General features: G+C 35.3%; 1 protein-coding gene across 6 annotated transcripts in view; it reads right to left on the bottom strand.

Annotated features, from left to right (window-relative positions):
- Window positions 1-24,219, bottom strand: part of KCNT2 (potassium sodium-activated channel subfamily T member 2) — a 428,512-nt gene that overhangs the window by 212,504 nt on the left and 191,789 nt on the right. For 5 of the 6 annotated variants that reach the window (XM_025286125.3, XM_025286126.3, XM_044943223.2 and 2 more), the window contains exons 9-11: window positions 4,821-5,001; window positions 3,280-3,444; window positions 1,092-1,228 (exon numbers count right to left, since the gene is read on the bottom strand). In XM_025286125.3, the coding sequence (XP_025141910.2) occupies window positions 1,092-1,228; window positions 3,280-3,444; window positions 4,821-5,001 (483 nt within the window). The remainder of the gene's footprint in view (window positions 1-1,091; window positions 1,229-3,279; window positions 3,445-4,820; window positions 5,002-24,219) is intronic. The other variant, XM_044943221.2, reaches the window with a different exon arrangement.

Raw genomic sequence — 24,219 nt, forward strand, 5'->3', positions numbered from 1 at the left:
CTATTATATATAAATCTAACATAATGTTAGAGTTCCTGTTATGAGCTATCTAGTCAACTTGCAGGAATAAGCAGCAGAAAGAAGTTTGGGAGTTTTTTTTCTGTTCTTTTCCATCATACACACACACACACACAACCCATACACACGCAAATACAAGCATACAGAGGACATGTATAAAGAAACACAGAACATACACAAACATATGGAGAACATGCACCAACACACACACCGACACACATACTCAAGCCATCTGGAAAGAATCAAAACAACAAAAAAGAAAAAAATCACTTATGCTATGAAATTCAAGGAAGAGACTTTTAAACCTAACAGAGTCTGTAGGACAACTCAAAGATAAACACGAAGATATATTTAAAAGCTACAAAACAAGAGAAAACATTGAGCAAAGCCACCTCCACTAAGAATCTCTTCTGGCTTCTGAAACTATGGAGGGTGTTTTGCAGAGGCCCTGATTCCTGGAGTCTGAAGTCTAACCAACCACACTCTCACTCTGCTCCCATGCTGCAGTGACCCCCCCAAGACTGTGACGAAGCTATAAGACTATGTCATCTTTAATCCAGGGGGATGGCACCTGCACAAGAAGAGGACAGCAACTAAGACCTCTGTCACCCTCCTGATTTCTCCAGTCCCAAGGACTCTTTCATCTCAGACACCAGGGAACACAAGTATTATCTGCCCAGTATGTAATACAAACTCCTTAAAATCTAAACCCTGACTCACACTGCTTTGGCATCTCACATAGTGTTTAGCCCAAGATTTTTATTTGTCAAATAAAAACAATATCCAGGAATTTGGAGACTACTCTCGCTGAATCTGGATAACTCAGTTCATCTCCCAGCACCCTGAGATGATACCACCCCACCACACTTCTCGATGTGTTGTATGGACATGGTCTGATGAACAACCCTGCATTGAGAAAGAGGAGCAAATAAGCTGATTTTATATTTTTAATCTTCCTATTTGAAAAAGCAAAGTTTGTATTCAAAAACACATCTCGCAGTACTGAAACTGCTAAAATTTGGAGGAGAGAAAAGATATTATAACACTACAAGATCGAAAGTGGAAATACTTACTTTGCTCTCAACAGATCCTGGTCTTTAAGGGCCGAACCTTGAAGGTAGATAACTCTTTGTGACCACATTGGAATCTGGAGGATCCTTCGGACCTGCACATCCATTTCAGTAGGACACAAAATCACCACATAATAATCCTACTCAAAACAAAGTGGGCAATGGGATAGAAACAATAATGCTTTGTTTTATACTAGATAGGTAAATAGAATATCTATGAACATTTTGAAATATTATAAAAGAGAAATGAACTCTTACTAATAAATCAAAGTTTGCATTTAAAACCGGGGCATATGTTAAATAACATGAGACGGTAATAAACATAACAGACAAACATACAAAAATCTCATAAATCAGCATGTTCATCCTGACTTTTTTCAATTTACTTAGTATCAAGAAGAGAAGATAAATCAGTGCATACACTCAGTGCACATTTCAGCCTATGAAATTTTCAATTTTGACTTCAGGGTGTGAAAGTGTTAGTCACTCAGTCGTGTCCGACTCTTTGATGCCATGGACTGTAGCCTGCCACGCTCCTTTCTCCATGGAATTCTCCAGGCAAGAATGCTGAAGTGAGTTGCCATTCCCTTCTCTGGGGGATCTTCCTGAGCAAGGGATCGAACCCAAGTCTCCTGCATTGCAGGCAGGTTTTTTATAGTCTGAGCCATCAGAGAACCTCCTTAGGATTTCAGATTGATTCTAAAAGATAAACTGCATACCAGCCAGAAGTGCTAAGCATCAACTTATACTTCAATCTTGTTACTTTTAGAATAAAAAGCTGTGGTGATAGTTTATATCATTTGGTAATGGCACCCCACTCCAGTATTCTTGCCTGGAAAATCCCATGGATGGAGGAGCCCGGTAGGCTACATTCCGTGGGGTCGCAAAGAGTCGGACACGACTGAGCCACTTCACTTCAACATTATTATGAGTTGATAAAATTGAAAATATTCAGATGAATATCTGAATGGAAAAGGATTCACAAAAATATTGGTAATACTGATAAAGTAAATTAAATTTGAAAGTTTGTGATCAAAATATTTCAAAATAATGGTTGTTTGGAGAAAATGGAAAATTATTCTCAGTGATAAAATGGTATAAAGCAATTTATCTGTAAGAATTCAAATTCTCTGGCAAACGTCCACCATTTTACCACTCTGTATCTAGTGGGAATTTTTGGAGTTTTAAGATTTCTCCATATTGATATTAGACAAAATTAATTACTAGGGATCAAATTTTGGGTGGATTAAATTTTCTCCCAGATAGATTTTCTTTGTGGGTTATAATAAGCATCTGAAATTATTTAATATGAGTAATTAAAAAAAAACATTAAATATGGAGTTACTCCAAAAATGCAAAATAATGTATGTAAAAACAAAAGAATATTTATATAAGTTTCACTTATAAGTTAGATTTTTTTTTAATTCAAAAAAGCAATATGTTAAAATTTCTCTAAATTACTTAAGAGAGAGATAATTAGAAGTACTGAGTACTGTCTTGATTTCAGGATTATCCAATCTCTTAACAGAAGTTTATTGGGGAAATTCAGAAAATTCAAGTAGTTCTTTGCTGTCTGGACTAGACTAAGTGCATTAAGAAGTAAAGGAGGCGACCTAAGTCTACACTGGCCCAGAACCATGGCAACTGGAAGTGTCTGTATAGACAGAAGAAATTTTTCTGAATTCATGATCTCAATTACATATTGCCCAAATTTTCGTCATTTATTGCTACTATAAATAAGACCAAGTTTCACTAAAGGAAACAAAGGGAAGAACTTAGGAACTTTCAGACTTCCAAATTTCCATCAGTAACACTTGATAAAATTCTGAAAATTCAAGTGAGCAGATGATATTGAAATGACTCTTTTATTGTTTTATTATATTTTATGTTGTTTCACTGTTTCATAAAAATATCATTTATTCACTACCAAAAGGAGAAAAAAGCAATCATTTTAATTCAGAGAAAACCTTTCTTTGTAGCAGTAATATAATTCCATCTGTCTTTCGTTATAGATACAGAAGGAAACTTAACATACTGTGTATTCCTCCAGCATTTTTTTCTATGTTCCAGGTTATATTTGTAGTTCTTCATTTTCTCTAAATTTGAGCATATAAATAAAAATCCTCCAGAACACAGGCTGTACTATCATTAATTGATTTTGCCAATGTTAGTATAATCCATTTAAAGTTACCTGGAGTCTTGGATGTGCATAGAATTCATTTAAAAAGTCCATGAGTAGATCAATCTTCAGTGAGCTGACACACAGAACAACGTGCTTTTCAGTTTGAGCTCTGTGTCGACTATAGTTTCCACCCGACTTTTGTCTCTCCATCCACAAATAGGCCAGCTGTTCAAACTGTAATGCATTTTCCACATGTGAATGAAAAGAACTGGACATGAAAATAAAAAGCAGTGCAATCCATCTATTGTCTACTGGGTATAATTCAATTTCTTAGATGAAACTCTTTGAGATTGAAATGATCAGTGTTCCCTTCAACAAGACTCTTCATAGGATAATTGCAGACTTGCTAATCCCTCCCAGGGCCTTCATGTCTCTCAGGAAACAATAATGAGATTTTCCTATTGTATCATAACAGGGCACTAATAGGTCTGCACTTCTGCTTTCTGTCCAGTATAGTACGCAGCCATATATGTCATGCACCTGGTTAAAGACAAAGGTCTCACGTTTTTCTCTCACATTCTTCTGTCAACTTCGGCCCACATCGCCTGCAAGGGGAGATAACCTTACCACATACACAAGGCCAAGTTCCAGTTATAGTGCATGCATGCAAGCTCAGTCGTGTCTGACTCTTTGCAACCCCATGGACTGCAAAGGCTTCTCTGTCCACGGGATTTTCCAAGCAAGAATATTGGAGTGAGTTGCCATCATCTTCTCCAGGGGATCTTCCAAACTCAGGGACTGAACTAATGTCTCGGGCATTGGCAGGCAGATTCTTTACCACTGAGCCACCAAGGAAGTAGCTGTTATTAAAGGGGTGCTGAGGGTATGGGGGAGGGGTGTCATTGAGGATGGCATGCATGATTGGATAGGAGTGGATTTTACATCTAAGGAAAGGATACTTCAATAACTTTGTCAAATGGCTGTATAATATAATATACATTTTGATTTGTGTTGTCCACATCCTGTTTATGACCTGCACACCCATGGACAGCCAGAATTCATTATAGGAAAAAGTTGAAGATTGTCTCTATGTGTCTTCTGTCTCATTTATATCTCTGTGCCTTTGCTTCCTTATCCATTCTCCAAAATGCTACATGTTAGCTATGTATCATCTTCAGATTTTGTTTTAGTTGACCAACATAGTTAATCAATTTTTATTCATGACAACATATGGCTTTTAGTTGTAGTTTTGAGAATCAAAAGAAATCAATGTTTCATAAGTTTATTGTCTTGTACAAACATGCTATAATTGAAAACTATACTATCCTACAATCCAATAATTAATGTAAATACTCTATATGTAAAAGAAAGCATCTTGAAAAAACTGAAATGAAATGTGAGCTACCAATGGAGACCAGAAGGGAAAAAAACTCATGTTTCTAATATAATTTAAAAAGGCATTTTGGAGACAATTTTAGTAATTGACTAGATGGTATAAGAGCATGCATTAATATAGTTAATAAGTCACCCTGTATTTTTTATTAAATGTGGAAGATTTGATTTCATAAGACTTTGCACGTTTCTATAAAATTTAACACGGTGGTGTTTACCTGGATAGGGAGAACCACAAGAGCAACACAGATCATGGCAACCACAAAAAGCTTGGACGACCACGTTTCTGGAGTGACATCCCCAAAGCCCACAGTAGAAAATGTCACGATGCAGAAATAAAGGGAGTCGAAAAGATTCAGCTTCTTTCCTATCCGTTCCAGATGTTGGATTCCACAGATGCTAAAAAAACAAAGGTACATTACAGTTAAAACTTTCAAATCAGCCACATTACTTCTCATCATTCTTCTGAAAGCCAAAGCACACTTCATAAAGCCACTTGGTAGCTGGGATTGTATATGGTTCAGTACCTTCCTTCGAGAAAATATTTTTAAGTTTTTTCTTACATCAAAGAGAAATAGTCTTATTTTATTTGTAGCCAAAATTTATAGCCCCAAACCACAAAGCATATTTGAATAGTATATAAAGTGAATAGATGGAATTTCATGGGTGACTTACACAAACATTTTGAATGCATGTCAAGGAAACACAGACACTAGAAGCCACTAGATCTACTACCCATCAAAATAGCAATAGTCAATAGTCTTCTTTTTTAACAGAGAGACATTTTTCAGTTATATATGTGTGGTATAGATATATGTGTATATATTTCGTGTGTATGTGCTTCACAGTCATCCCTCCGTATCCCCAGGGGTTGGTTCCAGGTTCCCCAGGGAGACACAGGAGATATAATGACATAGTCATTCTAGTCACTCAGATGACAGTATTTGCATATAACCTATGTACATCTTCATATATACTTTAAATCATCTCTAGATTACTTATAATACCCAATACCATACAAATGCTATAAAATTTGTTGTAAATAAGTTGCAAATGCTATGCAAATAGTTGCAAGTATGCAGCAAATTCAACTTCTGACTTTTGGAATGTCCCAGAAATTTCTTCCCTAATATTTTCAATCTGTGATTAGTTGAATCCACAAATGTGGGAACTTGGAATACAGAGGGACCACTGTATACAAGAAAGGCTTGAGGAGTTAACATGGCAAGGTGACTCTCAAAAGCAGTCTTTAGGTACATCAATTATCTGTACAAAACTATTGGTGGTATGAAAGTAAGGGAGAAGCTAGAAATGTTACAAGGTTTTCCCAAAGTAGAATTGCTAAAATAGCATTAGAAATAGTACTGCTACTAGCTTAAAAAAAAAAAAAAAAAAAAAAGGAGGCTATGAAACATGCATATATCTGCAATCTTGGAGAGGAGTGAGATTTGCAACATTAAAAAATCACCAATAAAATAAGAAGGAATCTAGTACTGATGCATGTTAAAATATGATAAGCCACGGAAAGATGCTGAGTGAAAGAAGTCACATGTAAAAGACTATATACTGTATAATTCTGTTTTCATGAAATGTTCAGAAAAGACACAGAAAGCATATTAATGGTTGCTTGGAAGTAATGGTGGGAATAAGATGATGAAAATGTTCTAAAACTAGACTTGTGGTGATGACTGTAGAAATTTGTAAATATATTAACGTGGTTGTATTCTACACTTAACATGAATGAATTTTATGGCATGTAAATTATACCTCTCTAAAGCTGTCAAAGGAAATCACTGTGTACTTCTAGATTTTCCTTCCAATTTCTATGCAGAACAAGCACAGATGGCTTGATTATGATGACCAAGAAGATATGCTATTCAATGTTTAAACTACAGAAATTCCTTGTCCAGCCTTTTAAGATATCTTTACTTTTTTATTCTTTATTTTCCCAACAGTTTATACTCAGCACATGAGCCAGAGTTGGCCTATGACAACATGGGTCAGGCCGTGTTATTTCTCTACTTAAGCCCCTGGAACAGGGAACCCTAGTCCATATAAGACTAAACTCTAATGATCTTTGTGATCTAATGATATTTGTCTCTAGCCTAGTCCTCCATCTGACCCCTCCCTATGCCTTTCAGACTAGGTTTCTAGTTTTCTAGTAGTTTCACTAGTTTCCTCCCTGTGGCTTGCTCTGCCCCAGCTACACTGGCATTCTCACTTTCTGACCAACATGACAGGCATCACCCAGATTCAGGGTCTTGTCATGGACAACTCTCTCTGGCTGGAACATATTGCCCAGGTATTTCATGGGTATTTCCTCACTTCCTTCAAGTCTTTACTTCTAACCTAACCATCATATACACTCCTTGTCTTTCTTACTGTGCTTAATTAAAAAAAGTTTTAGTCATTTGTTGGGTTTGATGCTGATTGTCCATAAACCTCTGTAAGAATGCAGTCTATTAGGACAGAGTCATGTTCTTTCTTCACTCATGTTGCCTGAACACCTATATTAGTTCCAAGAGCATAATGATGTCCACTAATAATTACTGAATGAGAGTCTGAATGTAACATATATTTTTTTTCTGTTGCCTACATTTAAATGACCAAGCTCTTTAGCCTATTAAGATATAAACTAAGTACAGTTCACTAAAGAAAAGAAAAAGCACACAAATGTATTTATTTGACCATTGCCTTAATGGTGGAAGCTAATATAACTTAGGAGCAAGGCTAAATACTTCTTTCTCAAAAGAATCAAATGACTTTCCCACCACCTTTTGAAATATTCAAGTTCTTATAAACAAGTAAATTGGGTTTTATTCTCCTCTGTAATTTACTTTTGCAACTCCAGCATTTGTTCAGTTAATACTGTTTAACATGATAAATACAAAATTTGGGAAATTTGAAGTGCACTGACTTATTGAAACCCATTCTGTTTGGGTAATATGCAAGCAAATTGCATAATTAAAAATTACTAAATTAAATTGGCTATACTTCAATTATTTCCAATCAAAAGCTTTTCTTGAAATCCCATTCATGTCACTGTTAGTGAACTTTGCACGCATTAATACTAAGTCAAGTCAATCAGGTTACTCATATAACCATTATAATAATAAAAGTATCCAGCTTATCTTTTATAAAAAAAAACAAATTACTCTCAAATATTAGAGAGAGATTTGCCTACAAAACACTGTAATCGTAACTTCATTGTTGGAATTCATTTTCACATTAAGTTTTGAAAATTGTTATTTTCCTTATGTTCTGTAGTTATTTATGCAAAGAATCACATTACTTGAAGGGTAGAAGAGAGTTTAGAAGGGGATTTTGCAGAATTTGCGCTAACATCAATTTCAGAGTTAGGATCTTCATACTATTTAAGCAAATATCTTTCAAATCTCTTCTAGAATTATCAAAATTAGATTTTAAAAGTATTTTGAAATTACTTGTTGCACGTTTTTATTTTACAAAAGTAAATACTAATACATGGGGAAGTTTAACAAAAAGGGAGGGCGGGGGAAGCAGAGACAGTCTAATCACATTATATGGACACAGCATCGCTGTCTGATACTAGCTGTAGAGCACCAATATGCAACATGTGGAGAATGTTAAGCATATCTGACAACTTATTACATACTATTTTGGTTATAGGCAATAGAACTAGCAATGTTTAAAGAAATAGGAAAACTTATAATACTCTTCTATTACTTCTCTTATATTACTCTACAAACAAAAATATTTTTATATTCACATAGATTACCTATCTAAACAATAATTCAACTACTTTTGTTGAGGGAATGTAAATGGGAAACTCAGGACAGGTAGATACATAGTTTGCTGTTACTTTATTATATAATCTTGTTAAGACAGTTTTTTAGCTTTGAAATACCCTTTAATTGCATTATGCATAAACACTAATATTTACTTATATGTTAGCTCTTTTTCCTAGCACTGTGAATGCTACAATGTACTGCTGCTGCTGCTGCTAAGTCACTTCAGTCGTGTCCGACTCTGTGTGACCCCATAGATGGCAGCCCACCAGGCTCCCACGTCCCTGGGATTCTCCAGGCAAGAACACTGGAGTGGGTTGCCATTTCCTTCTCCAATGCATGAAAGTGAAAAGTGAAAGTGAAGTCAATCAGTTGTGTCCGACTCTTACCGACCCCATGGACTGTAGCCTACCAGGCTCCTCTGTCCATGGTTTTTCCAGGCAAGAGTACTGGAGTGGGTTGCCATTGCCTTCTCCAACAATGTGGTACATAAGGATTTGAAGCTATTTAGTGATTATAATCCATTTTAATATACAGAGTTATCGTATTTCATTCACAGATGTCTTTTGAGACATTATTAAATGAAAACTACCTTTTCTCCCTGATAATAATTGATGAATTTCAGTTAATTATTAGTTTTCATCTGTACCCAGAAGTGATTTTAATGATGGGCACAGATTTTGTGATAAAGTAAATCCAAGAATGTGCTCAAATATAGCACATTCATAATCGAAATATCCTATTTTGTCTTCTTAAAAAAGAGATATATCTTTTCCATTAGTCAAAGCTTGAGTTAAACTACTTAAATTATATCCTGAATTGAAAATAGAAATAGGATAATCATAGCTGGTGGATAATAGTAAACATTCTTTTACCTTCAAATTTTCTAGTGATCAAATTTAATGTTTTATGACTGGGCCATAAATTTAAGACAAAAAAGCTCACTTAAATGCTGATTTTAGTGAATATCTAACTCTAACCAAATTTTTGTTTATTATCCCATGTGTGCGTACTGTCTCTTCAGTCATGTGGAACTCTTTGTGACCCTATGGCTTGTAGCCTGAAAATCTCCTCTGTCCATGAGATTCTCCAAGAATACGGAAGTGGGTTGCCATGCTCTCTCCCAGGGGAATTGTCCCGACCCAGGGATGGAACCCAGGTCTCCGTATTGGCAGTCGTGTCCTTTACCACTAGCACAACCTGAAAAGCCCTGCCGAAACATTTGAAATTAAATAAATTGCTCCAATTTAAGATTTAAAAATAAACCAATATCACATCATGTTCTATTTGCCTTTTTGTTTAGTTAATATGCATAGAAGTTACTCAGATTCATTTGTACTGAGTGACTGAAATGGAAAGCTGTAAACGAATATAATTTTCTTATAATTTCTCTACTAAAAAATACATATCAATTTTAATTTAAATATAATTTCTATAAAACCAGTAAGTTCTATAACATCTTAATAAAATGTTTCATAATAGAAAAAGGGTGACCTATATTGTAAAAGTAAGTCATGTTCATTCATAAAGACTTATTTAACAATGGTTTACTAGTGCCAGGTATGTGCTGTATGTTAGACATGCAGATCCATGACACCTTAGTCTACACAAAAAATGTTTCTAAAATCTAAATGAATGGTTTGACCTCAACTTTATAACCCTATTACCACTGGAAATGCTATCATAAAGTAATAATCAAACATTTATTCACAATTTGATCAATACACAACTTGATCAACACTTGATCTGATAGATAGAGTGCCTGATGAACTATGACGGAGGTTCGCGACATTGTACAGGAGACAGGGATCAAGATCATCCCCAAGAAAAAGAAATGCAAAAAAGCAAAATGGCTGTCTGAGGAGGCCTCACAAATAGCTGTGAAAAGAAGAGAAGCCAAAAGCAAAGAAGAAAAGGAAAGATTTACCTATCTGAATGCAGAGTTCCAAAGAATAGCAAGGAGAGATAAGAAAGCCTTCCTCAGTGATTAATGCAAAGAAATAGAGGAAAACAATAGAATGGGAAAGACTAGAGATCTCTTCAAGAAAATTAGAGATACCAAGAGAACACTTTATGCAAAGATGGGCTCAATAAAGGACAGAAATGGTATGGACCTAACAGAAGCAGAAGATATCAAGAAGAGGTGGCAAGAATACACAGAAGAACTCTACAAAAAAGATCTTCACAATCCAGCTAACCACGATGGTGTGATCACTCACCTAGAGCCAGACATCCTGGAATGTGAAGTCAAGTGGGCCTTAGGAAGCATCACTATGAACATAGCTAGTGGAGGTGATGAAATTCCAGTTGAGCTATTTCAAATCCTAAAAGATAATGCTGTGAAAATACTGCACTCGATATGCCAGCAAATTTGGAAAACTCAGCAGTGGCCACAGGACTGGAAAAGGTCAGTTTTCATTCTAATCCCAAAGAAAGGCAATGCCAAAGAATACTCAAACTACCACACAATTGCACTCATCTCACATGCTAGTAAAGTAATGCTTAAATTCTCCAAGCCAGGCTTAAGCAACACGTGAACCATGAATTTCCAGATGTTTAAGCTGGCTTTAGAAAAGGCAGAGGGATCTAGAGATCAAATTGTCAACATCTGATGAATCATTGAAAAAGCAAGAGAGTTTCAGAAAAACATCTATTTCTTCTTTATTGACTATGCCAAAGCCTTTGACTGTGTGGATAACAATAAATTGGAAAATTCTTCAAGTGATGGGACTAACAGACCACCTGACCTGGCTCTTGAGAAACCTATATACAGGTCAGGAAGCAACAGTTAGAACTAGACATGGAACAACAGACTGGTTCCAAATAGGAAAAGGAGTACATCAAGACTGTATATTGTCACCCTCCTTATTTAACTTATATGCAGAGTACATCATGAGAAACGTTGGGCTGGATGAAGCACAAGCTGGAATCAAGATTGCTGGAAGAAATATCAATAACTTCAGATATGCAGATGACACCACCCTTTAGGGTAGAAAGTGAAGAGGAACTAAAAAGCCTCTTGTTGAAAGTGAAAGAGGAGAGTGAAAATGTTGGCTTAAAGCTCAACATTCAGAAAACTAAGATCATGGCATCTGGTCCCATCACTTCAAATACATTGGGGAAACAGTGGAAACAGTGGCTGCCTTTATTTTGGGGGGCTCCAAAATCACTGCAAATGGTGACTGCAGCCATGAAATTAAAAAACACTTAGTCCTTGGAAGGAACGCTATAACCAACCTAGACAGCACATTGAAAAGCAGAGACATTACTTTGCCAACAAAGGTCCATCTACTCAAGGCTATGGTTTTTCCAGTGCTCATGTATGGTGTGAGAGTTGGACAACAGAGAAAGCTGAGCACTGAAGAATTGATGCTTTTGAACTGTGGTGTTGGAGAAGACTGTTGAGAGTCCCTTGGACTGCAAGGAGATCCAACCAGTCCATTCTAAAGGAGATCCGTCCTGAATATTCACTGGAAGGACTGATGCTGAAGCTGAAACTCCAATACTTTGTCTACCTGATGCGAAGAGCTGACTCATTTGAAAAGACCCCGATGCTGGGAAAGATTGAGGGCAGGAGGAGAAGGGGATGACAGAGGATGAGATGGTTGGATGGCATCACTGACTCAATGCACATGGGTTTGGGTGGACTCTGGGAGTTGGTGATGGACAGGGAGGCCTGACGTGCTGTGGTTCATGGGGTCATGGAGAGTCGGACACGACTGAGCGACTGAACTGAACTGAACTGAACTGATCAATACTAACTTAGGAAAACTACTTAAACTTTTTAAACTTCATATTCCTCAACTGAAAAGCAAATGTAATAATATCAACTTCTTCCTTTGGTTATTCTGAGAATTAAGTAAGCTAATGTTCTGTGAAATGCCTGACAAATAACTGTCAATAAATTCATAAGTAATTCTGTTATTTATATGACAATCCGAGGACAAAAGAAAAAGAAGCACAAAAAAGACTCAAATATAAGAATCCAGTAAATCTACAAAGGTGTTAAAAAGCCTTCTCCACTTGTGAGAAATGTAAATGTACTATTACCAGGAGAGTCAAGAACCGTGGAGAAAGAGAAAACAGCCTGCCTGTTCTCTTTGCTGTGGATGTGCTAACAGATTTGTCAGCGGCAGAAAGCCACTCGTGGATTAATGAGTCCCTGTAACCATGTCCAGTCTTTTCTCCACCCCATAAATCTGACCTGGGAAGGGAAGTAAAAACATGGGGAAACACAGAGGTCTCCAAAAGAAGAGTTAGGCAATTTGCAAGGTAAACCTATAATCTTTATTTAGAAAGATAGCCAGGCTGATATCAGTTGACCTTTGGAGGGTTCACTGTCGTCATTTACAGAAACTAACAACTAATTCTTGGCAATGCAGGAAGGGGAAAAAAAAAAGATTACACTTTATTTCTAGGTCAAACTGTCAATATCAGGCTAGCGACTTGTTGTAAAAAAGCACTACTTATCATTGAGATTGCTTAAATAAAAGAACTCCTATTGTAATTATATAAAGACTGTATAATGTATATTATATGTGTATCTATTTATAAAATTCACTGACTTAGGTAACTACTAAGTACATCATTATATGGCAATATTTTAAGATTTAAATATTAAAATTATAATATTTTGAAAAACAATTTTCTTTTTATGTTTTACTTATTAACTCACGTTCACTGCTATCATTTAAATAAACATTTAATTTTATATAACTTATGAATTTTCTATCTCATGAAGATTAACTATACCCAGTTTTAGAAACTCAATTCATTTTGAGAAGCAAATAATTCTTGCCATACACATATTTATGTGCTTTTCTTTTTTTTAATTTAATTTTATTTTATTTTTAAACTTTACGATATTGTATTTATGTGCTTTTCATAATTTTGGTCAATACTCACAATACTGAGCTTAAACTGGAATTTCAAAAATCCTTCACATAGTTATTTCTGCCTTAATGCAATTTAGTTTTACATGAATATTGATTTGTGACACTATTTTCAAGATCACTGTCACAGAAAAAAATCTTTTGAGGAGTTTTATAGTATGGACTTTGACAAGTTTTATTTTGTTTTTTCAACCATGCATCTAAACTATGCAGAGTAGAGGACAAAATGCCAACTAATCAAATATGTCTTAAATACCAACACAGAACTTGATTACTACCTTCCCAAGTGGTTCAATGGTAAAGAATCTGCCAGCAATGGAGGAGATGAGGGTGTTCAAACCCTGGGTCGAGAAGATCCCCTGGAGGAGGAAATGGCAACCCACTCCAGTATTCTTGCCTGAGAAATCCCATGGACAGAGAAGCTATCAGGCTACATACACTGTATGGGGTTGCAGAAGTGTCTGACAGCACTTAGCAACTAAACAACAAAAACAACAACATGCACGAGAAACAGAGAAATGCCCTTGAGATTTCATATCATTCAATACTTCCATAATCAATAAGGATAAAGGCTGACTGCATGACATGTAGCTCATGAGCAATACAATGTTCTGTTTGCTTTTCAACCAATATTTGTATATTTTCAAAATGATTTATAGATATCAAGGGATAAAGGCAACAGATAATGAAGGCATAAGAAAAGAAATAGTAGGGAAAATTCTGCAGGAGGAGAGGAATATAAGCTATTTTATTTTTGGATATATTGAATATATCACATCTGTAAGATATTATGTCAAATTCATTACAATAACTTATGTTATTGACATATGCCTATTATAAGTCATACCTACATTCCTTGGATAAACCTTACCTGATGGTAATTTTTGTGCAGTTCTAATATTTTCAATTCCAAAAAAGAGTAATATGCAATTATTACAAGGCAAATAATAAAGACATGCATGAGAAATTAGTATCATTCTACTCTTTTCTATCTTTGAGGTATTTGTATTTGTATTTAGTATTTGTCCTAAATACTAAATACAAATATTTAGTATTTGTCCTTTTGCTTGTTTGGTATTTTGTTTTGCTGTTGTCCTTAATGTAAATGCACTGTGATTGGAGTTTGGCAATTCATTACTATACGATTTTTATGTCTATCTTTTTAAAGTTCTCTTAGGCTACACTTTTGTATCTCAATACATGTTTCTTGAAAAGCCAAATTGGCAGTAGATGTGAACCAGACACAGGGGTCTGCAGTCAAATATATTTGGTAACTCTGAATTAAGTATATTTTATTTAGTAAAGGATTTTTCAGGTTCCTTTAATGAGTTAATGTTGATTGCAAATCTCTGCAAATAGATTAAACCAAATATATCTGCTAAATTTCTTGCTTTTGATAGAGCATCTCAAAGTATTAGGGTTTTATAAACTAAAATGTGAGAACATCAATTCATAGTTTGTGCTCTGAGTATTTTAGAATAAATGTTTAGCTTAATCATTAAATGATGTGGATAACTTTGTACCTTTGTCCATCTCCTGAATTATATTTCCCTGGACTTCCTGTGGTCATGTATGGATGTGAGAGTTGGACTGTGAAGAAGGCTGAGTGCCGAAGAATTGATGCTTTTGAACTGTGGTGTTGGAGAAGACTCTTGAGAGTCCCTTGGATTGCAAGGAGATCCAACCAGTCTATTCTGAAGGAGATCAGCCCTGGGATTTCTTTGGAAGGAATGATGCTAAAGCTGAAACTCCAGTACTTTGGCCACCTCATGCGAAGAGTTGACTCATTGGAAAAGACTCTGATGCTGGGAGGGATTGGGGGCAGGAGGAAGAAGGGGATGACAGAGGATGAGATGGCTGGATGGCATCACTGACTCGATGGACGTGAGTCTCAGTGAACTCCTGGAGTTGGTGATGGACAGGGAGGCCTGGTGTGCTGCAATTCATGAGGTCGCAGAGTCGGACACGACTGAGCGACTGAACTGAACTGAACTAAACTGGACTTACTGCTCCTTGAAGAAATGTAACACTGAAACTATCAGTTCCTGGAGGTTTTTTACTTTTCTTTTCTTTCCCCCTGTCTTTTTTAATTGAGATCAAAAGATGTAATTTTAAAATGCAACATTTTAAAGGTGCTCCATATCTACCCTTAATCTTAATTTAATATTACTTAAAAATCCATGAAAGTGAAAGTTGCTCCATCATGTACGACTCCTTGAGACTCCCTGGACTATACAGTCCATGGAATTCTCCAGGCCAGAATATTGGAGTGGGTAGCCTTTCCTTTCTCCAGTGGCTCTTCCAAACCCAGGGATTGAACCCAGGTCTGCCACATCACAGGCAGATTCTTTACCATCTGAGCTACTAGGGAAGCCCATCTTAAAATCCATAAATATGTACTTTAGAATGACCCACCATTCCTTCCACAGATTCACAAAAATCAATATGCTTCACATATAATGCTTTGGTCTTTACTGACTTCCTACAATTTATAAATACAGGTCCACAGCAACCAAACCGAGCACTGGATATACAAAGAAAAGCCATCTCTTCCTGCTCACAAAGAAGTTAAAGGAATAGGACAAAGTTTTTCATAAGCACTGCAATTATTTAAACGTGGATCACCAAATTGAGCATGTCATATGAAAAGGAAGAATCCATATTTTATCTCATTAAAAATTATAAATTCTATTTTTTTGTTAACTGAAATACTGTTAAGTTTTACTCAGGATAATTATAATGAAACTATGTAAACATCTATGCAAAAATCATATTCACATCAATTTAAAAAGGATTAGGCTTCATTTTACACTAAATATACAAAGCCATAATGCCAAACATTTAATTTTTAATTACCCCTAGGAAAAAAACTAATGTAAACTTTATTTCTTAAGTCTCACTTTCACCATATATTCCTCCATTTAGAAAAGCTAACATCTTAATTTACATACTTTAAAGTATACTTTTTTCCTCTTTCACCCACCTAATGAAAGAAGGATTACCAGCCTACAAGTTAGAAACTATGTAATGCTGTATGCTACACCAACCATAACGTAATGACAAATGTTCTTCCTTACATTAAATACTTCAAAGTAATTAGCCTCCAATTAAAATTAATAAATTTATATTAAAAAAAGATTCTACATTGTCCATTATCTGTCTTATAGAATATATTTCTTTTAATGAATTTACATTAAATTTCTATTTATTACATTTTCTCTTCTTTCATCATTAATGACCAAAACAGAATAAAAGCATCAGCTCAACAGTCTTTATAAATTACTGATAGACTCATAAGCCTATGTGCCATTATCAGCACATACATGTGTGTGTATGTATTATATACATATGTCCTCTGGAGAAAGCTATGCAACCCACTCCAGGAATCTTGCCTGGAAAATTCCATGGACAGAGGAGTTTGGCAGGCTATAGTCCACAGGGTAGCAAAGAGTAGGACATGATTGAAGCAACTGAGCACACACACATGCACATATATTCATGCAGGGTTTTTTAAAATCATGTAGTATTTTGTTCTATGTTTCTCAGGTTATATGCTGAGCATATATTTATATTCATCCATAATTATTTATTAAAAATGGATACTGTGTGTCAATGTAAAATGTATTTTCTACTATAAATAGTGAACAAAGGAAACAAAGAAACGAGGCAGTGGGATAAGAAAGATGATTAGACAGATTGAACTAGGTGAAAACAAAGAAATGACATCATTATGGCTTATGGTTATAGGTAATAAATGACCTATAGAGAAGAATCTTGTAAAATCAGAATGATCTTTCCTTGAAAATCTCATTTTAGGAGACTTCAAAATTCAGAGATTAAAGTCTTACTGGAAAAAATGGGGAACTGTATCCCAGAAGGAAGCTATTAAAACTATGTTCATATTTTTGAAACAAAATAGCATGAATAAGAGAGCAAATAAAGACAACATGGTGCTTAATCATCTTATATTTTATTAATTTAGTGAAAGTATTTTTTATTTATTACTCTTTGCTTTCTGGAAAGCTCTCAGGGTTTTTCTCTCCTGAAGCTTCAATAAAGTGCTTGTAAGTTTATTTCCATTGTATTGTAGATCATATTCATGTGAGAAGTGTTTACATTTATTTATTAGTTCTCCTATTTAGTGAGTGCAAATTCCAGAAGACAGTGAGGGACAGGGAGACTGGCGTGCTCCATGGGGTTGAGAAGTCAGACACAATTTGGCAATTGAATGGCAACAACTCAAAGATTTAGGCACAGTACCAGGTACTGGGGGAGAAAATTGTATAGAAAAACCTGCAAGAATACTTCCTTGATGGGAGTCTCAGTGCAGTGGAAGAGATAGAAAGTGATGACTAATACAAAAATATATAAATAACATAGGAGACTCACTAGTGCTAAGATTTCCTATAACAATAGAATTCAACCTAATCAGGTGAGTCAGGTTCAATGAAAAAGTGATGTTTACATTAACACTAAAAGGTGAGTCTGACTTTGGCCTGCAGAGAAGGCAGAGAATTTTAGGAAGGGGGTCTAGTCTGATAGACAAAGCAGTGGGGTGAAAAAGCATGACTTCTGAGCAAAGATCAAGGATGTGAGATAAGAAAAAAAAAAGATGGGGGAAATCCCACTGGTGCAGGAAATTGAGAACATCATAAGTTCTGTATTCAGCTCACAGCACATGGGAAATCTTTAACAAGCATTAAGCAAGTGGTGACACAATCATATTTGTATTTCCCAACGATCACTCTGGTAGTCATGAGATGAACGGTTTGGAGTGGAAACAGGTAACCCATTAGTAAGGCTGTTCCCATAAGGAGGTCGTAACACTTTGGATGAGTGAGGTGATGACTGAGAGGAAGAGAAGTAGGAATAATTGCAGGATATTTAGGAAGTAAAATGTATGGGATTTAAAAAAATCAGGTATTGTGTGACATGAGAAAAGGAGGTGTTAAGAATGATTCCATTGAATGATCTAAAAAATGGACAGTGGCTGCTATTTCAGAGTTAATGGCCAATTTGGGGGAAGAAACAGCATAAATTTGCTTTTAGGCATATTTAGTTTGAGGAATTGAAGAGAAAATGCCATAGAAACAGCTAACTACAAAACATGTAACTATGTAATAAAAACCATAGAAACTGGACTAAGACAATGTGTCTGTTCACAGCTACTAAGTTCTTCCTGGTGCACATTTGTAACCTCCAATGAAAAGAGAAGAAGGTGGAGTGTCAGACCGCCTCTCTAACAACCCTGCTGCCAATCATGATATAGCAAGAGCAAGTCGCAGACTAAATTTTGCCACACAAAACACTCACTAATCCCTGTTCTACAAGATCCAAGAGATCTGTTCTCTTGTCTTTCTGTGCATAGTAACAAATATACTGAAAGAAAGACTAATAACAAGAAAAAGCTGAAAATGTACAAAGGGCAATTTCTGCTAATGGTCTTGTGGGATCAGATGACAAATGCTCAAAGGAGAAACAAGTTTGAAAGGGTCTCCAGACTTAAGGCACCACTTCCCTAAAGGGTTAGGCTGCTATGTTCAACAAATTCTTGCAGTCCAGTTATGCAGGGGCAGAAATAACCAAATAGTACCTTCTTGCCAACTACACGGCTAGAAAAAATTTTAATTCCTTTTATGTTAATTTGTAAAAATAATTTGATAATCATCAGATATTGATTATTGAAACTGGTGATACCTGATAATGGGTCCCTGATGAGAATTCTTCACAGACTTAATAGCCATGCTTAGATGTTTACTATGTTTGGACACATGCTATGCTGTGGTTTATATGAGATATTTATGGGATTACAGAAAATATAACTAAAATATGATATATTCCTAGATGAAAAATAAAAATAAAAGGAAAGGACCAAGGACTGGCTACTGAGACAATACATCATTTAATGAAATGCTATAGTAAAGGACAAAGACATAAAAAGACTGTATATATCTGTGTACGTACCTATGGGGTGTGTGCGTGTGTGTGTTTCACATGTCCAATGCATATTCATAACTCTCATGGATGTGTAAATTCTTCTTCATGTACATTTTTGTGACTTTAAAATGGGGATATATTAAATGATGTTTAATGTTAGAATACTGAAAATATGAAAGCCAGTGACTTACACCAGCTTTCAGAGTCTCACTGTGATTTCAGAGATCCCTCCTAAATTGACAGTTGCTCCTTTTCCAGTAATAGAATAAAGTCAATAGTTCTAAAGAGCATATTCCGTTTTGCCCTGTTTTTAAGTCTTACATTAAAAAAAATTAAAACAAAAAGTATGATGTCCATTTTTCTTTCCTCTTTTTTTCCTCTAATTTACACTTTTTCTTCCTAACCATGTTTGCTTTAAAAAAAAACAAAACAGTATTCTTGATAGGAAAAGCTTTACAATCAAGTCATGAACAGTTCAAAATAACTTCTACTGGTTACAAAAAAGATAAAACAGAATCTTGCATGAAAACCTCAACCGAGAAGACCATCACTATAGTGCAGTCTGGCTACATGATAGCCTTTAGAGGAAGGCAAATAAGGGAAGATAAAGTCGGTGAGGTAAGACAGGACAAATTATAAATTGCTTTATATACAACACCTAAGAATTTATACTCTGAGGACACAAAAGGAGAAATTTAAGCAAGAGAATGAATGATATGATCAAATCGAGTAGTGATGAGGTTATTAGTAAAAGCCTGCTGATACCCTGAGTGGTTATTCCTTCCAAGAAGCAACTCCATTTACACTAGACTCTCAGCCTCCAGGCTGACAAATCACCCTTAAGACATTGTCCATGCAAATCACCAGAGTTCCAACTCTGAGCAGAGCAAATAATGGGTGTACCAAAGCTACTAAATTAAGTCCTAAAGCATTTTCTAGGTTGTGAGCTCTTGCCTGCAACTTACTTTTCTTGCTTGATTAAAAAAAATATATATATATCTTATTCCGTTCCCCAAAATGAAGCTTATGACAATCAAATATTAGCTTACACACCTTTTAATTCTTACTATATATTGAAATATAGATTCATAAAGCATATATATATATATATATATCTCCAGATTCTTTTCAGAAAATAATTGATTTACAATGCATTTCAATTTTACTATCAAGAAGTTAGTAAGTAAACACTAGGTTATACGTTTCTGCACATAGTTAATAGGGTCAAATACATATCTGTTAATTTAGGCCGATTTATACTCATTTATTGTGTTCCCCCAGGAATATCTTGCTAATAGTTTTTGTCACATAACAAGATTAAACCAAAATATTCAGTCATTAGTCAACAGTCTCTGGATATCAAGTAAGGCTCAAATTAAGCCTTATACTATCTGAAGTGATCCAAACTTTATAGTCACTAAAACTAAAAGAAAACATAGAGCTTAAACATTACTTCACAGTGAAGACTGGGAATTTCTCTCATAGCAAAAGTGGCTCTTATTTTTATGTAATGATGTACTTGAATCCAGTATTTTAAATGTAATATTGTTATCATGTTCATTAACAGAAAAGCTTCGTCATAGTGGTAACACTTTTGCATTCGTAACATTTAATCTCTGCTTAAAAGCAATTGAAAAATTTCCCCTAAGAGATGGCAATCTGTTATATCTGTTTCACAGAGTATAATATTCAAAAAACTCTATAATACACAAATATTACCATATGTGAGTCAGAATACTCTTGAAAAGTATCTGATGGGTTCATCTAAGCATTCAACTAATTGATGGTTATTTATTGATTGTAAGCTAACAACAGATATATCAGTTATCTATGTAGAATGGTGTCCTAAGTAAATAATTATTTTTCTCTTTCACTGGAAATGACAACTGTTTTCCTTATCGATCAAATTTGTTCAAAGAACAGTTTCAGGAGGTCAATGACACATTTTAAACCCAAGAAATTTACTGGAAACATAATTTGCATTAGCACAGTTTGCTCCTATGGCTTCAATTTTTAAAAAAAAATTGTGTGACCTTTCCCATATCAGATTATTTATGCTCAAAGATTAAACTAGTAATTAATATTGCAATTAAAGTATGTTCATGCTAAGTCATTTCAGTGTGTCTGACTCTTTGTGACCCTATGGACTGTAGCCCGCCAGGCTCCTCTGCCCCCTCCAAGCAAGAATACTGGAATTGGTTGCCATGTCCTCCTCCAGGGGATCTTCTCAACCTAGGGATTGAACCTGCAACTCTTGAGTCTCCTTCATTGGCAGGTGGGTTCTTTACCACTAGCAATTAAGGTACTACCATTCAAGAAAATCTTTGATTTTGTATTTTTTGGCATACAAAAAAAGTTCACTAAGCAAAATGATAACACTTTCAGGGTAGAACATATACAATAAATATGCCATTTCTTTTCATTAGTACTCATGATGAAACCGATTCAGCTCAAAATTTTATTTGAGACATTATCCTAATTCTTTTTATCCTCATTCTTGGCAGTTATGAATACCACAGAATAGTATAACTTCAATGTCCTTGCTGGCGAAGTTCTGGAACATACAGGTGTACCCTGGCACACTGGTTTGATAACAACTTGTCCCATCCATGCCGTTTTCTCCAGAGGTAGCATTTCAGTGAGGAAAGAATTCAACCCTTGACCAAGGGTATCTACCCTTATAAGAGGGAACACTAGTAATATAATTAAGTTTCTCTTCTCCTCTCCCAACTCTGTAGAAATCAAATAAAACAAGCCTGCTCTAAGAAAACTGTGAAATTATACATGCTTTGTTCGAGAGAATAATCAGAATGGAAACCAGTTGCCTCAAAGTATTTTGCTAATTTAAATTGTAGGTTCTAAATCTTCCCTATACCAAAAGGCAACCAAATTTACAATCTAGTGAACTAAAGGACTAATAAGTTACTTAGCTGCTAATTAACTAAGTGAACGTCCCAAATAAGATGAAATTTGGCTAAGCTATGCTGTCTTTCCTGAGTGATGAATTTGTCTACAGTATCTTCCACTTAGGTCCTGCAAAGAGAAAAAGATTCATGTAACATGAGTCATTTTACAACAATCTGTCTTTTAACCACCTGCAATGTAAACATCTAGAACATTTTGATTTGTGTTTTAAGTAGTTGTGGCAAGGTGTAAATCAAAGTTAGTCTAGGAGAATAATCTACAAAGTGTCCTTTAGTGTTTGTATCTTTAGATATGATTGAACTTAAAATCAGTTTTATATTTTATATCTTCAATCAAGTAGTTTATCCCAGACTCACTGTATAAACAGTATCATTCCAAAACCTATTTTATTTTTAAATTAATTTTTATTGGAGTATAGTTACTTTACATTGTTAGTTTTTGCAGTACAGCAAATTGAATCAGCTGTACATAAACAGATATCCCCTCTTTTCTGGATTTCTTTCCTGTTTAGTCACCACAGAACACTGAGCGTTCACTAAGATGTACAGTAGATTCTCACTAGGTAGCTGTTTTAAGCACAGTATCTACAGTGTATATTAGTCAATCCCAATCTTCTCATTGATCCTACCCGTCCTTACCTCCCTTGATGTCCATGTTTGTTCTCTTCCTTTGTGTCATTGTTTCTGCTTTGCCAATAAGATCCTCTAACCTATGTTTCTAGATTCTACATATATGCATCAATGCATATTAATAATTGTTTTTCTCTTTCTGACTTACTTCACTCTGTCTCACAGTCTCTAGGTTCATCCATACAACTGACTCAATTTTGTTCATCCATGCAACTGACTCAATTTTGTTCCTTTTATGGCTTAGTAATATTCTATTGTTTTCATATATACATGCCACATCTTCTTTATCCAGTCCTCTGTGGATGGACATTTAGGCTGCTTCTATGTCCTGGTTATTGTAAACAGTGCTTCAGTGAATACTGGGGTGCATGTGGCCTTTTGAATTATGGTATAAAATATAAAACTCTTAGAGGAAAACATAGGTAGAACACTCTCTGACATAAATCACAGCACGATCTTTCTTGGCCCACCTCCATAACCCATTTTATATAAGTAAAAGGAAATAACTCTAATTTCTGATAAAGGCAAATGACTGAAAATAACAGAAGACCCACTGGTTGTGGATGGTACAGCAGAGTTGTCAGGACTTTTGACTGAGTTGTTAAGAAAGGTTCCATTAAGGATTTAACATATGAGCTGAGACCTTAAGGATGACAAAAGCTAAGTGGAGATTACACAAGACAAAGACTGTTTAGAAAACTCAAGTCAGGAATCGTCATAATATCAAAAGCAGTGGTGTGGCAGCCCCATGGTTCAAAGGAAATACAGTGTAAGTTGAGGTCAAAGAGGCAGGCATGGCCAGACCATGGAAAGCCTCATAATTATTTTTGTTTCCTGTTGTGATCCAAGTGCATTGGGGGAAGGGGGAGGATAACAGAATAACAGAATAAAGCTCAGTCATTCAGTCCTTCCGACTTTTTGTGACCCCCATAGACTGAAGTACACCAGGCTTCCTTGTGTTTCAGCTTAAAACTAATAAATAATAAAGGCATCTAAAAGAAAGAAAATTCCATGCTTATTTTACCTGTATATATTGTAAAATACACACTTTATTTTTTTTATGTTTAACTTTTTAAAAGTTTCAAGTAAAAAAAAAAAGAAAAAGTTTCAGGAATTATTTTGAATTATAATAAATGTGATGGAAGTGTATGCACATATACTCAAAAGCTTAACATGCTCCCATGGATCAAAAATAATCATGGAAAATAATAATATTAGTTTCAAAAGCTTCCAGGCATGAAACAATGGACTGGTTCAAAATTGGGAAAGGAGTACGTCAAGGCTGGATATTGTCACCCTGTATATTTAATTTATATGCAGAGTAAATCATGTGAAATGCCAGGGTGGATGAAGCAAAAGCTGAAATCGAGATTGCCTGGAGAAATATCAACAACTGCAGATATGCAGATGACTCAATCCTTACATCAGAAAGCAAAGAGGATCTAAAGAGCCTCTTGATGAAAGTTA

Source organism: Bubalus bubalis, chromosome 5 (assembly GCF_019923935.1).
Source record: "Bubalus bubalis isolate 160015118507 breed Murrah chromosome 5, NDDB_SH_1, whole genome shotgun sequence".
NCBI lineage: Eukaryota > Metazoa > Chordata > Mammalia > Artiodactyla > Bovidae > Bubalus > Bubalus bubalis.